The 23,744-nt window shown below is 48.5% G+C and overlaps 1 protein-coding gene across 1 annotated transcript; it reads left to right on the top strand.

Moving 5' to 3' along the window:
- Positions 1-327: 327 nt before the first annotated feature.
- LOC100191716 (uncharacterized) lies at positions 328-3,128 on the top strand. Its single transcript, NM_001328205.1, has 3 exons — positions 328-838; positions 1,057-1,325; positions 1,948-3,128. The coding sequence occupies exons 1-3, from the start codon at positions 598-600 to the stop codon at positions 2,779-2,781; spliced, it is 1,344 nt and encodes a 447-aa protein (NP_001315134.1). The 5' UTR covers positions 328-597; the 3' UTR covers positions 2,782-3,128.
- The last annotated feature ends 20,616 nt before the right edge of the window (positions 3,129-23,744 follow it).

Genomic DNA, 23,744 nt, shown 5'->3' with positions numbered 1-23,744 from the left:
GTCGCTGTCCCTCACTCCACCGCTCCCGCTAGCTCCGGCCGGCCAGCGGGTCCCCCCTCCGCCCCGCGACTGATAATTTCCCACCTCCTCCTAGCTCGGCTCCTCCCGGCCCGTCGCGCGCGCGCGTGTGAGTCGTGACGTGGCGACTGGCGTCAGCAGGCTTCGACCCTGCGTGCGCGCTCTGCTGCGTGCTCGGCTATAGCTAGCTGCGGTGTAGACGAGTGGTTAGAGAGACGGCTGGCCGGGGCCGATCCAAAGTAGGGCGAGATTTTTGGTCGATATATATTGTCCCAGCGACGCCTCCTTTGCCCCTCGTCTCCTCCCCCCCACTTGCACTTGCGACCGCGCGCGAGCAGCAGCGACGTCCCCTTTTTCCTAGAGGAAGCAGCCACAGCCCACTGAGCTCGCTCGCGCGCGCTAGCTACCTACGCACATATCTAGCAGCTACTACCTAGCCAGCAGCAGCTACAGCCGCGCTCGCCGAGGCCGGGGCACAGAGGGTACTACAAAGATATGCGGAGGCAGCAGCCGAGGCCGGGGCAGCAGCGGCGGTAGACGACGACGACGCACACAGACGCGCGCGGTCGATCGGCTATCATGAGCGGAGGCGGCGGCGGCAGGCACGAGAACGGGCACGGCGGCGCGGCGGCTGCAGGTGGAAGCGGAGGAAGCAGCGACGCGCACGAGGACGACCTGGTGATGCCGGGCTTCCGGTTCCACCCCACGGAGGAGGAGCTCATCGAGTTCTACCTCCGCCGGAAGGTGGAGGGCAAGCGCTTCAACGTGGAGCTCATCACCTTCCTCGACCTCTACCGCTACGACCCATGGGAGCTCCCAGGTCCGTGTCCGTCTCCTGCTCTCGTTTTCGTCGTCCCCTCTCCCCATGCCGCGCACACACCAGTTACTCGGATCTTTCTCCCACCGTACCCTTCCAATCTCTCTCGCCCCCCACGCCCCCGACCCCGAACTAACCAGTCTTGTGCTAGAAGCCTAGAATTCGATCTAATCAAGTTGACTAAGGGCTGACGGATGGTCTGCATGCATGTATGCGTGCAGCAATGGCCGCGATTGGGGAGAAGGAGTGGTACTTCTACGTGCCGAGGGACCGCAAGTACCGCAACGGCGACAGGCCCAACCGGGTGACGGCGTCGGGCTACTGGAAGGCCACGGGCGCCGACCGCACCATCAAGGCGGACAACAGCCGCCCCATCGGGCTCAAGAAGACGCTCGTCTTCTACTCCGGCAAGGCGCCCAAGGGCGTCCGCAGCAGCTGGATCATGAACGAGTACCGCCTCCCGCCCGACGACACCGACCGCTACCACAAGGTACGGCATCGTGTCTCGTTCACCATGGCCATCTTCGATTGGCTGGCTCCAATGCAAGAAATCAGCTAATTTTGCCACCAAATCGATGAGTCGTTAGCTAGGAACGAGCTAGGGTTTGGGCTTACTTGCTTTGGGTGAGTTAGTTTTTGCTGTTAGCTAGGTTTTTCCCTTGAATGGAGCAAGCGCCTTCGTTCTCTGAGAAACTACTAGGTATAAATTAGGGTTTGTTCATCTTCCCTTTCTTCCTTCCATGCGCCCATGAGCAATGACGCTGTTCATATAGTTGGCCTCACAGCACACGCCTAGATGCTATCTGTCGATTATACACTCCCCTAGATGCACGAGAGTTTGTGAACCTAGATCCCACGATCCTAGATGTAATCACTGAGATCTGGACTAAAATTGTATCATCTCGTAGCATCTCCGTTTCTGGCTTTCCGATTCGAGCCAGGCTAGGCAGTTTGTTCCTAGCAAGGTACTTCTGAATTCTGATCCCCCTCTAATAACTAGCTAGCTAGTTATACCCATTCATGCTCTCGCACTTGTTCTTTCGTCGCTCAGCTTTATTATTAGCATGATGCATGCCATCTGGATAATTCATGCCGAATTCGCATTGCTTCAGACCGAAATATCCCTCTGCCGCGTGTACAAGCGCACCGGCATCGACGACGGCGGCCACGGGCATCCCGCCTCGGCGCGCTCGACGCCCTCCCGCGGCGTCGTCACGGCGCCGCAGCAAGACAACAAGCAGCAGGCGTCGTCGTCGTCGACGCCCACGCCGCCCACGACCCCGTCCAAGATGATGCAGTTCCTCCACGGCGAGTGCACGTCGTCGCAGCCCGCGGCCATCTGCAGGAACAGTCACCACGCCGCGGCGGCGGCGCACAGCAATAACAAGGCGGCGGCGGCGGGGGCGCAGCGGCAGTCGCAGCTCCTCCCCACGAAGCCGTACTGCAGCGGCTACCAGCAGCTGTCCACAGCGAGCTCTGCTGGCTCTGCCGTGGGGGCGGCCGTCGACCACCACCATCACCAGCAGCAGCAGCAGCAGGCGGGAACGGGAGCCGCGGCGGTGTCGACGTCGTCGTCGTCGTCCAGAAACGCGAGCTACGCGCTCGCCGCCGCGTCCACGTACTCGCTGCTCAGCCTGGTGAACGCCGCCTCCATGGGCGGGTCCGGGTCCGCCGCGGCCATCGACGAGCTCAGTACGCTGGTCGGGCACGTCCACGGCGCGCCGCCGTACTTCAACCACCAGGCCGCCGCCGCAGGCGGCCACGGCCACGGCCACGGCTTCGTCCTCCCCCTGCCGACGACGCCGTCGTCGCAGCAGCCAATGGCGGCGCTCGGGACGCTACCCCTGTCCCTGGCCGCCATATCTGACAAGATCTGGGACTGGAACCCGGTCGGCCCCGACGCGACGGCTAGAGACTACGGCAGCGCCACCGGCGGATTCAAGTGACGGCTAATGAGAGCGGCGCCCGGCCGCATGCACGCCGCAGCTTCGCGCGCACGGGGGGTGGATCTGTGGCGGCGCGCGCGCGCGTGCATTACGATCCTAAATGGTACACAGCTACTACAGAGCCCATGCAGATCTTATTTCTCTCCCTCGCGGTAAATTTGTTCACGGTAAATTCTGAGGAATTAAACCATCAGTGTAGACAACTATATATATACCCTTTTTAATCAGGCCCTAGGTCATACCAACTTGTACTACCAGTAGTATGATCAGGATAGTAGTACGTAAGCTGTATGTAATTCACCATCATACCTGAATTGCGTAGAATAACCTCTCGCCTTTTATTGGATCGATGTCATGTGATAGTAATTACCAGTACTTCCAGATTCAGTATTTTACTTGTGTCAGTCTGACCTAGTAGTCCTCGATCCATGCATGAACCATATCATCATCAGGACATGGTATTATGGTAATAATAATGCACAGGAACGCGGTACACCGTACTACTAGTACACTATTTTTACTTGCGAATGTTTGTCGAGTGAGTCAAAAAGTGGTAGAGCTCTTTTTAAATTCCAAAGTGAACTCTGACTTTGGACACGCTGCACTGCACATGAAATGATACTGTAGTGCCGGATGGTTGCATGATTGGGAGAAGACCGTGGCAGAGATTGCCTCCTCTCGGAATGATTGCGAGAGGACCATGCAGGGGCTGCCTGTCGGCTGTGCGCCTGTGCGTGCGTGCGTGGCTCTGGAATCTGGCCTCCCGCCTCTGTATAGACGCAGGACTGTGTCAGAGAGAGACGGCCGGTGTGAGGAGGAGGAGGATCCTATTGATCGAACGAGTATGGGGATCGACATTCGACAATCATGTGATGGCAGCGTTTGTCTTCTCGCTCGCTGCCAGGGTCGTAGGAGTAGGACTAGCCACCGATCGAATTTATTTACACCTGTAGAAAACGATCATTCCTCTTGATTTGTCTGCTCGTACGTGTGCTCTGGGGCCGTAACTTGTCTTGTGTGTCATGGGCTGAGTTGTGATATGCCATCCGTGGTCGGAGTTTGGCTGCTGTACTACTGTGTGGACGACTCCCCTGGTCTAGCTAGACATGACGACGTTTTTTTTCTGATTGGATTGGACACGGCAGTCTAGCTACTTTGGTACGGCTGAGCTCGGTAGCTAGTCAGTCTTCTTTACTACTATCTTTTGATTTTTGTTCTGTGTTATATCTTATGACAAATGTCTAATTAACCCAGGCAAAGAACAACTACTGGATGCATAGTAAGCGCTTGCCGGGGGGGGGGGGGGGGGGGGGGGGGGGAGGGGGAGGGGGAGGGGGGGGGGGGTGGTGGTGGTGGTTCATTCTTTGGCATTTCTTAGGTTTCCCTAACCGCAAACCTTTATTAGTGTGGCAAACCATCAAAAGAGAGAATTATGGTACAACAAACATATTCTAAAAACCACCAATGTGAATGGAACGGTGTATTCAATGGCCACAACGGTTCTCGAAATTAGCATGGGGCCGGGTAGCATCCCGGTCCACAAACTCATGGAAAGCGCCACTTTAATTTTGAGTACCTATAAACACTTGGCTTTGGGTTTCATCCAAGCCCCTCCGAACTCAAGAAATGCCAATTTTTGGATCTCGAAACTTGTCTCTGAGAGTCATTCTAGTCCAAATGGCTATTGACACCTATACTAACGTCAAAATGTACCATGTTCACTATGTGTTGGAACTATGTGTTGGCATGAACCGATGTGAGAGATCCGCTTGTTAGATTTACCTCTCATATATTCCTCTAACGATGAATGTGGGTGGAATTTATTAGCTACTACTAGGTGGGGGCAGGGGCATCGAGGTGAAGGAGAGCATGCCAACAAGGAAGAAAAGGACGGGCGCCAACATGTTGGGTAGGCGACAACAATGATACAGGGTGGAAGATGATAAGAAAGAGAAATGAGGGATGGATCTAATTTGTAGGCCCCACATCTACATGCATGATGGGTCTATATCGTCGCATGATCAACATGCTATGCTCGCAAAGACCTAAAATAGTATTTCCTGGGTTTTGCGACTTGGATGACACCTAAAGCCAAGTTTATAGGTACCCTCAAAGCAACATTTTCAATGTTTGGAACCAGGATTATATCCCTACCAAGTCCCCTCATGGATAATTTTATTCATGATCTTTTGCTAGCTTGATAATCAGTAATCTTTGTTTGTTGCTTGTCTAACTGAAGTTTTATGGGCATACACATATAACACAAATTGAATACCAACAAGTCAACATAGACTTGAATGAACACACTTAACGTGAACTTGAATCCACTTAACCTCGATGAAATCACATAGTTTGCTTCAAGATGAGTGTGTTGGATGATCTCTACTAGTACAAATTGATTGATGATCTAAAACAAAATTCATGAAATTAAATCCATCACATGTGTTCAATCCAATCAATGTAGTATAGACACTCCCTAGTCCCTCATATAGAACCATTAATTTTAATGCACATCTACATCCCTAAACATGTATACTAACTTTATCATATGAGACCTAAATCAACAAAACTTTAGCTAATAATCATCCTACGTAGCATGTTAATTGCAAGATGACATGTCATCAAAATGTGGTTCCTACATGTCAGCCAGTACGTCTTCAGTATGGGCATGTGGGTCCCATGTGTCAATTCCATGTCATCACAATTGGCGTGCTACAGAAGTAAATTATTTAGTCAAGTTATGATGATTTAAACCTCATCGATACAATTAATAAGTTTAGAGACCTCGACATGCATTTTGAATGTTTAGGGACCTCTATATATGACACCTGGACAAAAACTTGGAACATATTTGCTCTATTGTTTTCATCATACACTTTCAGTGATTAGTGCTACATATTACTTTTTTAGGAGATACAATATGCATATATGTGTAAATAAATTTGGAAAGATCCATACATATATATATAAACATTGAAGCGAATTCTAGATGACGACAAACATGCATGATGCGAGACACAATGTCCATAAGTATTACCTAGGTGTATACAAAGATGTTGTGTGATTGGTTCTGAAAAGTGATATCGATGAGTTAAGGAAACGCTTGATATCGACAGTGAGTTCAACTCGTTTGTAAAAAGAATAGCTTCTAGAGCTCTGCTGGACAAACTGTGCCACACAGAGTGCTTTTGCTTGCGGACAAAAGTGTCGGGTGTTTCTGACAGAGAACAGTTATAATTACACACACGGGTACACTATATATGCATGGCCGTCATACTGTTGTGGCCGTCAGCTGTTTTGTTGTGACGACCATGCATATGTACTATGACTTGTAGTGGTACACTACCGGAATTCGCGCCTTTGCCGAGTGCCGGTGGCTTTGCCGAGTGCTTTTTATCGGGCACTCGGCAAAGCAGGCTTTGCCGAGTGCCGCACTCGGCAACGTCCTGCGCTCGGTAAAGAGCTAGTTTACCGAGTGTAGGACACTCGGCACAGCCGAGCACTCGGCAAAGACTTCTTTGCCGAGGGTCAAGCACTGGAGGGTTCTTTGCCGAGTACCTGTCCAACAGACACTCGGCAAAGAAGCCTCCTTTGCCGAGTGCCTACTAGAGCTCTCGGCACAGGGACTGGCAGTGGGGCCCACTGGGTCAGTCTTTGCCGAGGGCCTCTCGAGCAAACACTCGGCAACATTGACCTCTTTGCCGAGTGCCACAGACGGCACTCGGCAAAGGATCCGTCACCGTTACTTGGCGCCGTGACGGTGACTTTTCTTTGCCGAGTGCCCGACAAATAGTACTCGGCAAAGAGGCTGTTGCCGATGTACAGTTCACCGAGCGTTCTTTGCCGAGTGTTACACTCGGCAAAGCATTTGCCGAGTGTAAATTGCCTTTGCCGTGTGTCTGAGACACACGGCAAAGGAGCTGATTCCGGTAGTGGTAGCGAGCTGACTAGGTATAGCTGGGTATATATTATTAGTTAGTATTAACAAACACAACAAAACAGCTGGCCATGGATGATCCGGAACATATATATAGAACCGTACGTGCTTTACACACGCGCGCGTGCTTAACGCGGCTCCCTTTTGCTGCAGGCGAGCTGATGAGTTGGATCCATCCACGTACAGGGACGCAGGCGCCATGATGAGACGAGCACCAGTACCAGCACCACAACCTCCGTCGTCCGCGCAGCTGCAGCTATGGAGATCCTGCATGACACATACCCCTCTCCCTCTCCTTCTCCTCCGTCTCTCTAGCTGGGCAAGCGAGTCCTTGGCGGGCGGCCTCGATCTCGCGGGCGCTTTTTTGGCCCACGCTGGCCATCTTCTCTCACTCACGCGCGCGCGCGCGTGTACATGGGTCGGCCCGGCCGGATGCCCGGATCCGATTTGATGAATGATTATGTATAACTAGGCGCAGGTTTAGGAGGGAGCTTTTCGGGGTAATAAAGGGCGCGCCTTTGCGCACGCGCGCGGTTACTGTCCCCGGCGGCCGTGTTGCATTGCATGGCGCATGATTAGCTCGTTGAACTGAAGCTGCATGCATGTGTGCAGTGTTCGTGCGCTACCTAGTAGCTAGTACTAGTAGTACCGGTAGTTCATCTCGGTGCATGCCATCATACAACTTTCCTCCCTGGTGATGTACGTATAGGAGAGTAGCAGTGCGCGCCTTTTGTTTCGGTAGCGAGGGACCATGCATTTTTTATATCTTTTACTCAACAGCACTAAGATTTCCGGTGGCCAGGTTTATTTTCGGCGGACCGAGATAAAACTGACGAAAATACGATATTTTCGGCGGTCCGAGTTTGACCATCGAACATTAGTCTTTATTTTCGGCTAATTTTTTTAGCGGTCTCAAACCGTTGAAAATAGACCATATATCACTGAAAATAAGCTATTTTTAGTGGTATATAGCTTATTTTTTGTGACTTCTAACCGCTTGTGTGCTCTAGTGTTAGTACTTAATTAGTATATATACAACCTTTCTATAGCTAGCTCATCTTAAAAATAAATATAACCTCCCAATACAAAAGCTTAACATCTCTTTATATAGTTTCTTCATTGACACAGACAATTAGCAAGCAAGCAGTATCTGTAAATTTAGGTGCCCTGGTGTAGATAGTAGTATTCATCCGTATTGCTTTGCCGACGACTGAGGTTTCACGCTTCTATAGGTTAGGGTTAGGCCATGGTGGTGCATGATTCTGTGTTGAGCGAGGGGGGGGGGGGGGGGGGGGTGTGCAGTGGACAGTGGTGCACATACGATGAATCTGAGACGGTTAGCACTTAGTTTTTTTTTCTGGGATGCTTTAGCACCCCTCTAGACGCCGCCGCTCGCATGTTACGGACTTACGGTCCGCTATCTAGATCAACAGTACTACCAAAAAAAGTGTCGTCGTCGTGGCTGCTGCCGTATACAATGTGCTACATCCGTTTTTAAATATTTAATAGATGTGTGCATGTGCGTTGCCACAGGAGTTAAAAATTAGTATAAATATATATACGGAGAAACAGATTGCAAAGTTTATATCAGGCACATCTGCCACTACCGGAATCAGCTTCTTTGCCGTGTGTTCTAAACACACGGCAAAGGCTATTTTGCACTCGGCAAAGGTTTTGCCGAGTGTAACACTCGGCAAAGAACGCTCGGCGAACTGTACATCGGCAACAGCCTCTTTGCCGAGTACTTTTTGTCGGGCACTCGGCAAAGACTTTGCCGAGTGCCATTTGGCACTCGGCAAAGAAAAGTCACCGTCACGGCGCCAAGTGACGGTGACGGATCCTTTGCCGAGTGCCTACGGCGACACTCGGCAAAGACTGGTCCAGTGGACCCCACAGCCAGTCCCTGTGCCGAGAGCCCTAGTAGGCACTCGGCAAAGGAGGTTTCTTTGCCGAGTGTCTGGTGGACTGGCACTCGGCAAAGAACCCTCCAGTGGGTCCCTTTGCCAGTATCTTTGCCGAGTGCCTTGGCAAAAGCACTCGGCAAAGACATCTTTGCCGGTTCCCAGGTTTCCTTCTTTGCCGAGTGCCACTGTCAGCGCTCGGCAAAGATGTCTTTACCGGTTCCCAGGTTTCCTTCTTTGCCGAGTGCCATGGTCATAGCACTCGGCAAAGCAACCCTTTGCCGAGTGTTACACTCGGCAAAGTGACCAGAATGTCCCTTTTTTATTTGCTTTTGTTGTTCCATCCAAACAAACAAAAGATATATATCATTCACATCACATTATATATCAAGCACATCACAGAATGAACACATTTATCATCAACACCATATATATCACAAAGTCTCACAAAACAGATCACAAGTCTCACTAAAGTCAGGATCATCACAAAACAGATACAAGTCTGCATCATCACTAACATCACCAAGTATCTCACAAGATAAAGTGTAACAAACATCACCAACACTCATAAAGGTAAGTCTCGATCATCACAAAACACATCATCAACGAGGTGGGCATCTGGACTGGTTCGGCGAAGGGCTGGACGAAGCATGAGGGTTGTTCGACGCCGCCGATTGACCCTGCACAGAGAACAGATTGTATGTGTGAGAACATATGAATATATATCATGCAGTACTAAAATTTTGATACTCACAGGAGTAGTGAACTCTGTAGGGTCAGCTGCAGGGAACAACGGAGGTGGTGGAGCATGACCCTGTGCGGCGCCAAGGCTCTGCATGTACGCGAACATCTCCGCCATCCTCTTCTCTAGCTCCTCACGTTGCCTCCTCTCATCATCTAGTTGAGTCTGTAATATTTCGCCCTAATGTTACGATAATGCAAAGAGAAGATATATAAAAATCAATGAACGATGAATAGATAAGAAATAACCTGGAGTTGCTGGATACGATGCTGTGAGGTGTCCTGCCGAGGTCGTATGGCTGGGCTCGCGCTCGTGCTCCTTGCTCGCACCTGAGAGAGAGTGGGAGTGGAGGACGAGTCGATTGCCCCGTCGGCAATCCAGTACCGCCCATGCCTCTTGCCTCCTCCGACCCTCATGAGGACATCTCCGTCGATGTCCTCGGTCCTCGGATCGTAATCTGGCCCATGGACCTCCTTGGCCATGGCGGTGTACTCACTGAGTCGGCTGTGGATGGCGGGGTTGGTGTACGCCTCGGGCCCGTCATCCGGGTTGTAGGTGACGTCGGACGTCGCCTTCCCCTTGTGGGCCATGGCATATGCCGAGAACGTGGAGCAAGGCGCGCCACCATGTGCCGCCGACTGCGAGAAAACCAACGAGATGGTTAGAAATCATGTCTAATCGAAAGTTATATACCTAAATAAAAAAGAGCGCGTACCCATGCTTCCGCGTATTTGCCCAGGCTGCGGCTGCCTTGATGGTGGGAGGGACCTTGCATCAGCAAACGCCGTTCCCGGCTAGCGTTGTGCGCCTCATCCCACTCAGCCGAGCACCACCTCTGCACCATCTTCTCCCAGCACTCAGGATGCGCGGCGCACCAATGAGGAATCATCTAAAAAAATATAAGTACACCGCATATCAGAAGATAAGAATAAGCATATTTAGTACCAATAATAAAGTTTTGTATTTACCTGCAAGTACTGGTCCGCAGTCAATGACATGGTTTGGGCGTCCTTCTTGTTCACCTTCTCCCCAAGGACGGAGCCGTGGTAAGTGACGATGGCCTGGATGCGCGCCTCGTAGTGCATGTCCACGACGAGCTTCTTACAGCACGTCGTAGACACCACATCCGCCCTGGCCTCGTATCCAGCATCGCACCTGAAGAAATCCTACATACAAAGACGATGTATCCATACATTATTTCAAGAATATGCAACAAATGCGACTTATTAAACAATATAGTGCGAGGAAGACTTACCCACAGCTCTTGCTTCACCCGCTCCGCCTTGTTGTTGAATTGTCTGCCGTCCCGATCTACTGCATCGGGGGCGACGGCGTAGTGGTCGAAGGTGTATGCTGGGCTCGTCACTCCGGCGTACTCGACAAGTCCAGGAAAGTGTTCCCGGCATAGAAGGCCGAGGATGCCATTAGGGTTGCGGCCGTGACCCCCTGCAGTCTCCAAAACCATCCAAGACCTGTCGCAGTGATTAAGATGAAGTATTAGTTTCTATTATTAATTTGAACATATAATATGAAAAAGCAGCAACAACATCTAAAGTTACCTACCTCTCTCCATCGGGTCGTATCAGCGGACGTCTGTCACGAAGTATGGGTCGCTTAGGTAGGCTCGCGGGACCTCGCAGGTAGATACTCCTCGAACCTGAGGAGCCAGAACCTGAGATGTCCTGCTGAGCGGCGTCGTCGTCGTCGTCCTGCTGCGCCGCATCGTCGTCGTCCTGCTGTGCCGCATCGACAGCGGCTTGCTGCTCCACCTGCTGCTGTACGGCGTCGTCCTGCTGCGCCTCCTCCTCCGTCCTACGGGTGCTCCTCCTCCCCCTCCCCCTCCCCCTCCTCGTCCTCGTCCCACCGCCCACCATCTTTGTCCAACAACCTGCAATTAAGAGTAAACAATTAAGCACAGATAAAAAAATATGTATTTAGAAACATATGCAAAATAAATGAAATATAGCATTACATCGATTAAAAATAATCTTCATATGTGTCCGGGTTAGCCGGATCATAAGTGTCATCATCACTATGAACCATTTCATAGTCAACATCATCTGAAGGCGCAATTTCGTCATTGGCATTGCCTTCAAGTATTTCTAAGTCATTCTCATTTTGCACCTCATCATCCTCGTCATCAACAACCATTTCAATATCTACTTCCATTCTGATCGCTTCGGTTAAGTCTATCTCAAATTGCCCTTCGAGCCCATCTTCTTGGAAGAACTCTCCGTCATATGTGTCCGGGTCTAAGTTATAATCTTCATCGTTTGGAACAGGTAATTTAGCGTGCGGTGATACCTTATACACAACATCCCAACCCTTAAGATGTTGTTTCGTTTGGCACGCATATGGAAGATAATACACTTGTGTGGCCTGTTGGGCCACAATATAGACATCGTCTCCTGGTAAGGTGGAATCCTGTCGAATTTCGACTAGCCCAAGATTAGAATGTGTCCATCTCGTAACTTCAGGGTCAAACCAATGACATTTGAATATCACTGGAGTAAGAGGTTTGGAACCATAAAAATTGAGTTCATATATTTCTTCAATTCTTCCATAATACTCGACCTCGTCAAGCCCGGGCGTAAAGACTCCAGAACACGTGGTTTTTCGATTGGGCCGACTTTGGTCGTAGCTTGTTGTGCGAAAACGGTATCCATTGACGTCATACCCAGAAAATTTCCTGACCCTATAGGCAAAGCCATTGGCTACTTGTCTCAACTCGGCACTCATAGACGGCTCTCTTTGGCCCTGCAAGTTCAAACACGCTAGATTGTTATATTATTCGCACGTAAGAGCAACTTGGAATAACAAACTAAGCACGTACCTTATGTTTAAACCAGGAAATGAAATCGGGCAATCCATTTCCCGCGCCCTTTCTAAGAAGGGTATCATATTCCTGTGGAGTTGGGTCCCTTGATCGACGCCAGAATTCATGAAGAAATTGCTCCATGTATGGCGTCACCTCTTCAAGGTTGGTCAATACATATAGCATGATATGGCGCCACTCTTCATGTCTCAGGGTCTTGGTGGTCGAACCACTCGCGCTTCCGAGTTGCCCTCGAAAAATGCTGAGGTTCGATTCATTGCCGCCATCATTGTAACGAGGGGGTGGATTATGCACGCTCGGCAGTTTGTCACCATAGTAAGTTGTTGTGAAGTTTGACACCTCCTCCAGTATGTATGCCTCTGCAATGGAAGCCTCGATTTTGCATTTATTTCTACATTTCTTTCGGATACTCTTTAGACATCTCTCGATTGGATAGCACCAACGTCCCTGCACGGGCCCCCCCATTCGTGCCTCATACGGGAGATGAATAATCAAATGCTGCATCGGATTGAAGAAGCCGGGTGGAAAGATCTTCTCCAGCTTACACAGTAACACGGGTGCCATCCTTTCCAAGTCTGCAATCATGGTCCGAGCTAACTCTTTTGCACAAAGCTGGCGGAAGAAATAGCTCAACTCTGCAAGCGCTAGCCAGACATGCTCAGGGACATAGCCTCGAACCATCGCCGGAAGAATTCGTTCAATCCATATGTGGAAGTCATGACTCTTCATCCCTAAGACTCGCAGGGTAGATAAGTTCACCCCCCTACTAAGGTTAGCTACATACCCATCAGGGAACATTAACATCTTGATCCACTCTAGTACTTCCTCTGGGCCCTGCTCAGGACGAAATCGGCCTTAGGCCTTCTCCATGTCTTACCACCACTAGGCGGCTTCATCTCTTGGTTTGGTCTATCACATAACTCTGCCAGATCCACTCTTGCCTTTACGTTATCCTTTGACTTATCAGGAATCTCCATAATTGTCGCCCAAAGTGCCTCGGCGACATTCTTTTCAGTGTGCATCACGTCAATGTTGTGTGGAAGGAGCAGGTCATCATAATAGGGGAGCCGAGTCAAGCCCGACTTATGTGTCCACATATGTTGCTCACCATATCCCACAAAACCACCTTCTGGGTTGGCCACGAGACCATCTATCTGTTCACGAACTTCGGCACCAGTCATCATTACAGGTGGGCGGTCTGTCACCACGACACCTTTCGTAAAGTTCTTGATGTCTAGTCGGAATGCATGGTCAGGAGGGAGAAATTGTCGATGTTTATCGAATGACGAATATTTGCCACCCTTCTTCAACCAAATGAACCTAAGAGCTTCCTTGCAAACTGGGCATGGGAACTTACCGTGAACACACCAGGCGCAAAATAGCCCGTACGCCGGAAAGTCATGCATGGAGTACTGGTACCAAACATGCATTTTGAAGTTTGTCTTCGTAGCTCGGTCATACGTCCATACCCCTTCCTCCCAAGCACGGACCAATTCATCAATCAAAGGCTCCATGTACACGCCCATTTTATTCCCCGGGTGTCCAGGAATTATCAACGACACGAATATGTTCTGTCTTTGAAAGCATACGCCGGGGGGAGATTGATGGGGATAACGAACACGGGCCAACATGTGTATGGGGCAGCGGTCATTCCATAGGGATTGAACCCATCTGTGGCCAGCGCAACACGAACATTACGAGCCTCTTTGGCTTTCTCATGGTGAATGGCATCAAAGTGGGTCCATGCTTCACCATCGGATGCGTGAACCATCTTGTCAGGATTGTATCGTTTGCCTTTTTTGTGCCATGTCATCTGTTTCGCGGATTCCTCTGTCATGTATAGACGCTGGATCCTCGGTATGAACGGAAGGTGGCGTAGGATTGTCACGGGGATGTCGAGCTGCCTCTTCTGTCCATCACCAGAGTCTACCTCCATGAACCTAGATGATTTACACTTCGGACAGTACTTTGCCTCAGTGTGTTCTTTCCTAAATAGGGCGCAGCCCTTCGGACAAGCATGTATCTGCTCATACGTCATCTTGAGTGCACGAAGGAGTTTCTGTGCCTCGTACATGCTCTTTGGGAGAACATGATCCTCCGGAAGCAGGCTGCCAATAACTGTCAACAAACCATCGAAGGCGTCTCGACTCATGCTATACTGCGACTTGAACGCCATTATACGCCCAATGGCATCCAGTTGAGAAACCTTTGTCTTGCCGTGAAGGGGTTTCTGTGCCGCGTCAAACATGTCGTAGAATGCCTTTGCGGTCGCCTCTGGCTCGTCCTCCGTACATCCTTCGGCGAACTGTGCCTCGTGATAGTCGTTCAACATGTCCGCTACCCCGGCATCAACATCGTAATCCTCGACGCGTTGTCTCACCACCTCCTCTCTCGTGCGATGCGCTTCACCATGGAAGATCCACCGAGTATAGTCCGGCGTAAATCCATTCTTCCAAATATGTTCTACCATGGCCTTCTTTGGTTTTCTTTTCCGGTTGTCACATTTGCTGCACGGACAAGGGACTAGGCTAGCTCCTTTAGCAGCTTCGCCATATGCCCGTTCCACGAAAGCATCGGTCTTCCTAATCCATTCTGGGGTGACATCATTACGTCGAACGCGGCCCGTGTACATCCACTCACGGTCCTCCATCCTCTAACATATATAACCGAGTATAGTTTAATATAGACATGTAATGCATGTACACTACGTTCCTACCTTCTAATAGGTGATGATAGGTCCTAATCCCACCCGCGGTTGCGTAGATGGAGTTAGTTTCCATGCTCTACTCCGATCCGAGATAAAATTTCGGCAGCACCTACCCGCTGTTCTCCGGATACACGTCCTGACAGGGAGAGTGTACTGTCCGGAGAACAACAGGGAGGTGACGCCGAAACTCTATCTCGGACCGGAGTAGAGCATGGAAACTAACACCATCTACGCAACCGCAGGCTGTCCAAAAAACGTGGACAATTCGAAACTGATACATTTGTAGATATGCAAAGATCTGCATATCTACACCGTATCTCTTTCGAACGGGAGACGCCTAACAGGGTTACGTGATCTACGACCATGATGCGGATGTAGAGGTTATACCTAGGGTGGCGGTGGAGTCAGGCTAGTGGGGCTGTGGCGGGTCGGTGCAGTGGCGATGCGAGGCAGACCCGCAGCGGCTAGGAAGACCTCTGCAAAAAAAATAAACAAGTATGTCAACAAAAAAATTCGGCAGCACCTCCCCTGCACGGGGAGGTTTCCAAAACCTGCAAATAAAATTAACAGCAAGATGGCTGACATTCACACATATATCAACGGCACGATGGCCGACAATCACATTTAATCGACATTCATATCCACCATCACACAATCATATCTAATCGGCATACAACTAAAACTAGGACCCCTACACAATCATATCTATCGCCACACAAACATTATATAGAAACTTTATACGTACTGCGCTACTGTGCTACTATCGCTTTTATTGTGAAGTGGAACTACTTATGTATATCAACAAATGTGAATTAGTGCATATATATTCTCTATTGCATATATATCAACAAATGGAACTACTTATGTATATCAACATACGTACCTGCTGCGGCGCGGACGGCGGCGAGCGGGCAGACTGCGCGGCGCGGGCGGGCGGGCGGCGGGCGGCTCGAGCGTCGCGACGGCGGGCGACGGCGGGCTCCGGCGGGCGCGACGGCGGGCTCGACGGCGGGCTCGACGGCGGGCGCGACGGCGGTCGCGACGGCGGGCTCCGGCGGGCGACGGCGGGTGGCGGCCGTTTAGAAAGTGAGAGTGAGAGAGAGAGACAGGGAGTGCGGGCGCTGTAACGCTATTAAAACATTCTTTGCCGAGTGCCCGCGATCCGGCACTCGGCAAAGATTTTTTAAAAATTAAAAAATAAACTTTGCTGAGTGCCGGATCTCGGGCACTCGGCAAAGTCGCCTTTGCCGAGTGCTGGATCTCAGGCACTCGGCAAAGTCGCCTTTGCCGAGTGCTAGCTGTAGAGCACTCGGCAAAGATGTGTTGTACAGACTTTGCCGAGTGCCCAAGGACAGGCACTCGGCAAAGAAGTCTTTGCCGAGTGTCTTCCTTGGACACTCGGCAAAGTACATTTTTATTTTTTTTATTTTGCTAACCAAAATTTTTGTGGTATGTTCCTACACTATGTAGACCTACATGTACCATTTTGGGACAATTATAACAGTGTTTTCTATAGCTAGTACATTTAGTTTGTTTATTTGAATTTCTTCGGAAAATTCAGATTTGAACTGCAGGTCACTCGAAACTTGGAAAACCGTGAATGCAAAAATGATATCCATGCTACATAGCACAAGTTACGACCGATTTCAGGAGCGGACCGGAAACTTCGAGCACCATGCTCACTCAACATGGCCGTGAACTTGCCATACAACTGTTTAAAAAATTTATAAAACACAAACAAACTTAGAAAATCATGAAACTTGTCCACATGTCATGATATCATATGTAGAGTCTGTGATAAAAAATTTAGAATGTTTGGAGAAAGTTGTGAGACACTATGTGTAGAAACCTAAGAGAACCACACATGAAATCATAGAGTTTCAATGTGGATCTCTTAGGTTTGTACACATAGTGCGTTACAGCTTTCTCGAAACTTTTTCAAATTTTTATCACAGCCTCTACATATGATATCATGACACGTGGACAGGGTTCATGATTTTCTGACTTTGTTTCTGTTTTATACAATTTTTAAACACCTGGATGGCAAGTTTACGGTCATGTTGAGTGAGCATGGTGCTCGAAGTTTCCGGTTCGCTCCTGAAATCGGTCGTAACTTGTGCTATGTAGCATGGATATCATTTTTGCATTCACGGTTTTCCAAGTTTCGAGTGACCTGCAGTTCAAATCTGAATTTTCCGAAGAAATTCAAATAAACAAACTAAATGTACTAGCTATAGAAAAAACTGTTATAATTGTCCCAAAATGGTACATGTAGGTCTACATAGTGTAGAAACATACCACAAAAATTTTGGTGACCAAAATAAAAAAAAAATTAAAATATGCTTTGCCGAGTGTCTACAGAGGACACTCGGCAAAGACTATGTTTGCCGAGTGCCAGATATTTGACACTCGACAAAGACTGACGGCCGTCAGTTGTAGACGGCCGCTAACGGCCCTTTGCCGAGAGCCTTGTTTGCCGAGTGCTTGACCCTCGGCAAAGAAGTCTTTGCCGAGTGCTCGGCTGTGCCGAGTGTTCTACACTCGGTAAACTAGCTCTTTACCGAGCGCAGGACGTTGCCGAGTGCGGCACTCGGCAAAGCCGGATTTGCCGAGTGCCCGATAAAAAGCACTCGGCAAAGCCACCGGCACTCGGCAAAGGCGCGAATTCCGGTAGTGTGCAAGGAGAAGGCCTCCCATTTAGTTGCTACATGTAGAATTGCATCATAAACTGTATTATAAAACAAATAAAGAATTATACCAGTGACAACAAAAACATCGCATGCCTTGCATATCTAGAATTGCTGAATGGTAGTGGTTGAATTACATCTAAAACTGAAAGGGAATTAGGCTTACACCTAGTCCCTAATTAATTTTGGTGGTACAAATAATTGAACTAACTAGTTTGCTCAAGTGTATAGATTATACAGGTGTAAAAGGTTCACACCCAGCCAATAAAAAGATCAAGTTTTGGATTCAACAAAGGAGCAAAGAGGCAACCGAAGGCACCTCTGGTCTGGGGGCACCGGACTATCCGGTGTACACCGGACAGTGTCCAGTGCACCACCGGACAGTGTCCGGTGCACCAGAGGACTCCAACTCGAACTCGCTACCTTCGGGAATTTCTCGGACCGGCGCACTATAATTCACCGGACTGTCCGGTGTACACCGGACAGTGTCCGGTGCTCCAAGGAAGCGCGGCCTCCGGAACTCGCCAGCCTCGGGAACGTGCAGCAGCCGCTCCGCTATAATTCACCGGACATGTCCGGTGTGCACCGGACTGTCCGGTGCATCCTCGGAGCAACGGCTATTTCGGCGCCAACGGCTACCTGCGATGCATTTAATGCGTGCGCAGCGCGCGCAGAAGGCAGGCGCGCCCATACTGGCGCACCGGACATGGAACAGTACATGTCCGGTGTGCACCGGACATCCAGGCGGGCCCACAAGTCAGGAGCTCCAACGGTCAGAATCCAACGGTATTGGTGACGTGGCTGGGGCACCGGACATGTCCGGTGTGCACCAGACTGTCCGGTGCGCCATCAAACAGACAGCCTCCACCAACGGTCAAGTTTGGTGGTTGGGGCTATAAATACCCCAACCACCCCCACATTCATTGCATCCAAGTTTTCCACTTCTCAACCACTTACAAGAGCTAGGCATTCAATTCTAGACACACCAAAGAGATCAAATCCTCTCCAATTCCACAAAAGGCTTTAGTGCTTAGCGAGAGAGATTTGCCGTGTTCTTTTGAGCTCTTGCGCTTGGATTGCTTCTTTTTCTTTCTCACTTGCTCTTGTGATCAACACTCAATTGTAATCAAGGCAAGAGGCACCAATTGTGTGGTGGCCCTTGCGGGGAAGTTTTATTCCCGGCTTTGATTTGAGAAGAGAAGCTCACTCGGTCCGAGGGACCGTTTGAGAGAGGGAAGGGTTGAAAGAGACCCGGCCTTTGTGGCCTCCTCAACGGGGAGTAGATTTGCGAGAACTGAACCTCGGTAAAACAAATCCGCGTGTCACACTCTTCATTTGCTTGCGATTTGTTTTGCGCCCTCTCTCGCGGACTCGTTTACATTTCTAACGCTAACCCGGCTTGTAGTTGTGTTTATATTTGTAAATTTCAGTTTCGCCCTATTCACCCCCCCTCTAGGCGACTATCAATTGGTATCAGAGCCAGGTTCTTCATTAGAGCCTAACCGCTCGAAGTGATGTCGGGAGATCACACCAAGAGGGAGATGGAAACCGGCGACAAGCCCACTACGAGCCAAGGGAGCACTTCATCGGAAGAGTCCCGCACCAAGAGGAGGGAGAAGAAGAAGGACTCCTCCAAACGGAAGGAGAAAAGATCTTCCTCTTCTCACCACAAAGAGAAGAAGGAAAAATCTTCTTCTCACAAGTCGCATCGGAAAGGCGACAAGCACAAGAGGATGAGGAAGGTAGTCTACTACGAGACCGACACTTCATCAACATCGACCTCCGACTCCGATGCGCCGTCCGTAACTTCTAAGCGCCAAGAGCGCAAGAAGTTTAGTAAGATCCCCTTACACTATCCCCGTACATCTAGACATACTCCATTACTTTCCGTTCCATTAGGCAAACCGCCAACCTTTGATGGCGAGGATTATGCTAGGTGGAGTGATTTAATGAAATTTCATCTAACCTCACTCCACAAAAGTATATGGAATGTTGTTGAGTTTGGAGCATAGGTACCATCCATAGGGGATGAGGATTATGATACGGACGAAGTGGCCCAAATCGAGCACTTCAACTCCCAAGCCACAACCATACTCCTCGCCTCTTTAAGCAAGGAGGAATACAACAAAGTGCAAGGGTTGAAGAATGCAAAGGAGATTTGGGACCTACTCAAGACCGCGCACGAGGGTGATGAACTCACCAAGATAACCAAGAGGGAAACGATCGAGGGGGAGCTCGGTCGCTTCCGTCTTCGCCAAGGGGAGGAGCCACAAGATATGTACAACCGGCTCAAAACCTTGGTAAATCAAGTGCGCAATCTCGGGAGCAAAAAGTGGGACGACCACGAGGTGGTTAAGGTTATTCTAAGATCTCTCATTTTTCTTAACCCCACTCAAGTTCAATTAATTCGTGGTAATCCTAGATACCCACTAATGACCCCCGAGGAAGTAATCGGGAATTTTGTGAGCTTTGAATGTATGATTAAAGGCTCAAAGAAGATCAACGAGCTTGATGAGCCCTCCACGTCCGAGGCCCAACCGATGGCGTTTAAGGCGACGGAGGAGAAGAAGGAGGAGTCTACACCAAGTAGACAACCAATTGACGCCTCCAAGCTCGACAATGAGGAGATGGCCTTAATCATCAAAAGCTTTCGCCAAATCCTCAAGCAACGGAAGGGGAAGGATTACAAATCCCGTTCCAAGAAGGTTTGCTACAAGTGTGGTAAGCCCGGTCACTTTATCGCTAAATGTCCATTATCAAGTGACAGTGACAGGGATAACGACAAGAAGGGAAAGAGGAAAGAAAAGAAGAGGTACCACAAGAAGAGGGGCGGCGATGCCCACGTGTGCCGCGAGTGGGACTCCGAAGAGAGCTCCACCGACTCCTCCTCCGACGAGGACGCCGCCAACATCGCCGTCACCAAGGGACTCCTCTTCCCCAACGTCGGCCATAAGTGCCTCATGGCAAAAGACAGCAAAAGGAAGAAGGTAAAATCAAGATCCTCCACTAAATATGAGATCTCTAGTGATGAGGATAATGCTAGTGATGAGGAAGATAACTTGCGCGTTCTTTTTGCCAACCTTAACATGGAACAAAAGGAAAAACTAAATGAGCTAATTAGTGCCATCCATGAAAAGGATGACCTCTTGGACTCTCAAGAGGACTTCCTAATCAAGGAAAACAAAAAGCATGTTAAGGTTAAAAATGCTTACGCTCTAGAAGTAGAAAAATGTCAAAAACTATCCAGTGAGCTAAGCACTTGCCATGAGATGATTGACAACCTTAGACATGAAAATGCTAATTTAAATGCTAAGGTTGATTCACATGTTTGTAATGTTTCGATTGCCAATCCTAGAGATAATAATGATGATTTGCTTGCTAGGATTGAAGAATTAAACATTTCTCTCGCTAGCCTTAGAATAGAAAATGAAAATTTAATTGCTAAGGCTAAAGAACTAGATGTTTGCAATGTTACAATTTCCGATCTTAGAGATAATATTGATATATTGCGTGCTAAGATCGTTGAACTTAATTCATGCAAATCCTCTACATCTAATGTTGAGCATGTTTCTATTTGTACTAGATGTAGAGATGTTAACATTGATGCTATTCATGATCACATGGCTTTAATTAAACAACAAAATGATCATATAGCAAAATTAGATGCTAAAATTGCCGAGCATAACTTAGAGAATGAAAAATTTAAATTTGCTAGAAGTATGCTCTATAGTGGGAGACGCCCTGGCATCAAGGATGGCATTGGCTTCCAAAGGGGGGACAATGTCAAACTTAATGCCCCTCCTAAAAGATTGTCCAACTTTGTTAAGGGCAAGGCTCCTATGCCTCAGGATAACGAGGGTTACATTTTATACCCTGCCGGTTATCCCGAGGACAAAATTAGGAAAATTCATTCTAGGAAGTCTCACTCTGGTTCTAACCATGCTTTTATGTATAAGAGTGAGACATCTAGCTCTAGGCAACCAACCCGTGCTAAGTTGCCTAAGAAGAAAATTCCTAATACATCAAATGAACATAGTCTTTCATTTAAAACTTTTGATGCATCTTATGTATTGACTAACAAATCAGGCAAAGTAGTTGCCAAATTTGTTGGGGGCAAACACAAGGGCTCCAAGACTTGTGTTTGGGTACCCAAAGTTCTTGTTTCTAATGCCAAAGGACCCAAGACCGTTTGGGTACCTAAAATCAAGAACTAAAATTGTTTTGTAGGTTTATGCATCCGGGGGCTCAAGTTGGATTCTCGACAGCGGGTGCACAAACCACATGACAGGGGAGAAGAAGATGTTCTCCTCATATGAGAAAAACCAAGATACCCAACGAGCTATCACATTCGGGGATGGAAATCAAGGTTTGGTCAAAGGTTTGGGTAAAATTGCTATATCACCTGACCATACTATTTCTAATGTTTTTCTTGTAGACTCTTTAGATTACAATTTGCTTTCTGTTTCTCAATTATGTCAAATGGGCTACAACTGTCTATTCACTGATGTAGGTGTCACTGTCTTTAGAAGAAGTGATGATTCAATAGCATTTAAGGGAGTGTTAGAGGGTCAGCTATACTTGGTAGATTTTGATAGAGCTGAACTTGACACTTGCTTAATTGCTAAAACTAACATGGGTTGGCTCTGGCACCGTCGACTAGCCCATGTTGGGATGAAGAATCTTCATAAGCTTCTAAAGGGAGAACACATTTTAGGATTACCAAATGTTCATTTTGAGAAAGACAGGATTTGTAGCGCATGCCAGGCAGGGAAGCAAGTTGGAGTCCATCATCCACACAAGAACATCATGACGACCGACAGGCCACTAGAGCTCCTACACATGGATCTATTCGGCCCGATTGCTTACATAAGCATCGGCGGGAGTAAATACTGTCTAGTTATTGTGGATGATTATTCTCGCTTCACTTGGGTGTTCTTTTTGCAGGAAAAATCTCATACCCAAGAGACCTTAAAGGGATTCTTGAGACGGGCTCAAAATGAGTTTGGTTTAAGGATCAAGAAAATAAGAAGCGACAACGGGACGGAGTTCAAGAACTCTCAAATCGAAGGCTTCCTTGAGGAGGAGGGCATCAAGCATGAGTTCTCTTCTCCCTACACACCTCAACAAAATGGTGTAGTGGAGAGGAAGAATCGAACTCTATTGGAGATGGCAAGAACCATGCTTGATGAGTACAAGACTTCGTGTAACACCCCTGGTGTTACTATAACTAAAACTTGAGCATGACATCATAAGCATTGGCATTGCATATGTTTGACACACCTAGAGTGCATTCACTAGGCAAAAATTTCAAACAAGTTGTATTGTTCTAAGTGTTTTGCAAATAGGACCCTGGATAGGAAGCTTTAACCCTAAACAGGGATTAAAGGGGTAAAACTTAACCCAAGTTAAGGAAACCTAAATACTTTAGGGTAAAAGTCATAAAATGACCCCAAGAATAAACTTGAATCACATTTATACCCCTGGGATACCAGAAACCCTAATTGGAACCCTGGAAAACCCTGAAACCAAACCCTAGGGGCTTATATGCAAAATTGGTCCACTTTTGGACTAAAGTGCAAAAACCAAGCTAAATAAGTGTTTTAAGTCAATTGGTTCACAAATATGTGGACTTGAAAGCCAAACCCTAAGTTTTGGACTTAAATGCAAAATGGACCTCATTGAGTTCTATTCTAAGTCTGAAAATCAGAGAATTGGCTCAACTTTGGAGCTTTGCATCTTTCAAATTATAGGGTTTTTGCCCTAGGTCACCACATCAAGTTTGTAGCCCAATCATAGGAGAACAACTTTGTTTAAGGGTTCAAGCCATGGTCTTATGAGAAATTTGGAGAAAAACCCAATCAAAGATGGACTGTCAGGTTGCCTGAAGTCTGAAATACAGATTAACAGTGTTGTGACATGAACTTTGAGCTCGATTTGGATGGGGATCCAGTGACCTTTTGTGAGTACACATTATAGCAAGGATATAGATGGATTATAGCACTACAACTTTGCTATAGATCACTGGGTGTGTTGCCATTTGAAAATCAGAGAAAATGATGCTCCAATGTGCTCTGTCAGTCGCTCTGAATGGGGTGTTCACCATGGTACAGTGCTCTGTTGAAGATCAGACCGCCAGCGCCAAAAGATCTCGCC

Source organism: Zea mays, chromosome 3 (assembly GCF_902167145.1).
Source record: "Zea mays cultivar B73 chromosome 3, Zm-B73-REFERENCE-NAM-5.0, whole genome shotgun sequence".
Classification (NCBI taxonomy): domain Eukaryota; kingdom Viridiplantae; phylum Streptophyta; class Magnoliopsida; order Poales; family Poaceae; genus Zea; species Zea mays.
This window is presented reverse-complemented; position numbering and strand designations above follow the sequence as displayed.

Excerpts from the sequence above, each read along its gene's own strand:
- LOC100191716 (NM_001328205.1), top strand. The coding sequence starts at position 598 with ATGAGCGGAGGCGGCGGCGGCAGGCACGAGAACGGGCACGGCGGCGCG. Across the intron at positions 839-1,056 it reads CGACCCATGGGAGCTCCCAG|CAATGGCCGCGATTGGGGAG; the intron begins GTCCGTGTCCGT and ends GTATGCGTGCAG. Across the intron at positions 1,326-1,947 it reads ACACCGACCGCTACCACAAG|ACCGAAATATCCCTCTGCCG; the intron begins GTACGGCATCGT and ends GCATTGCTTCAG.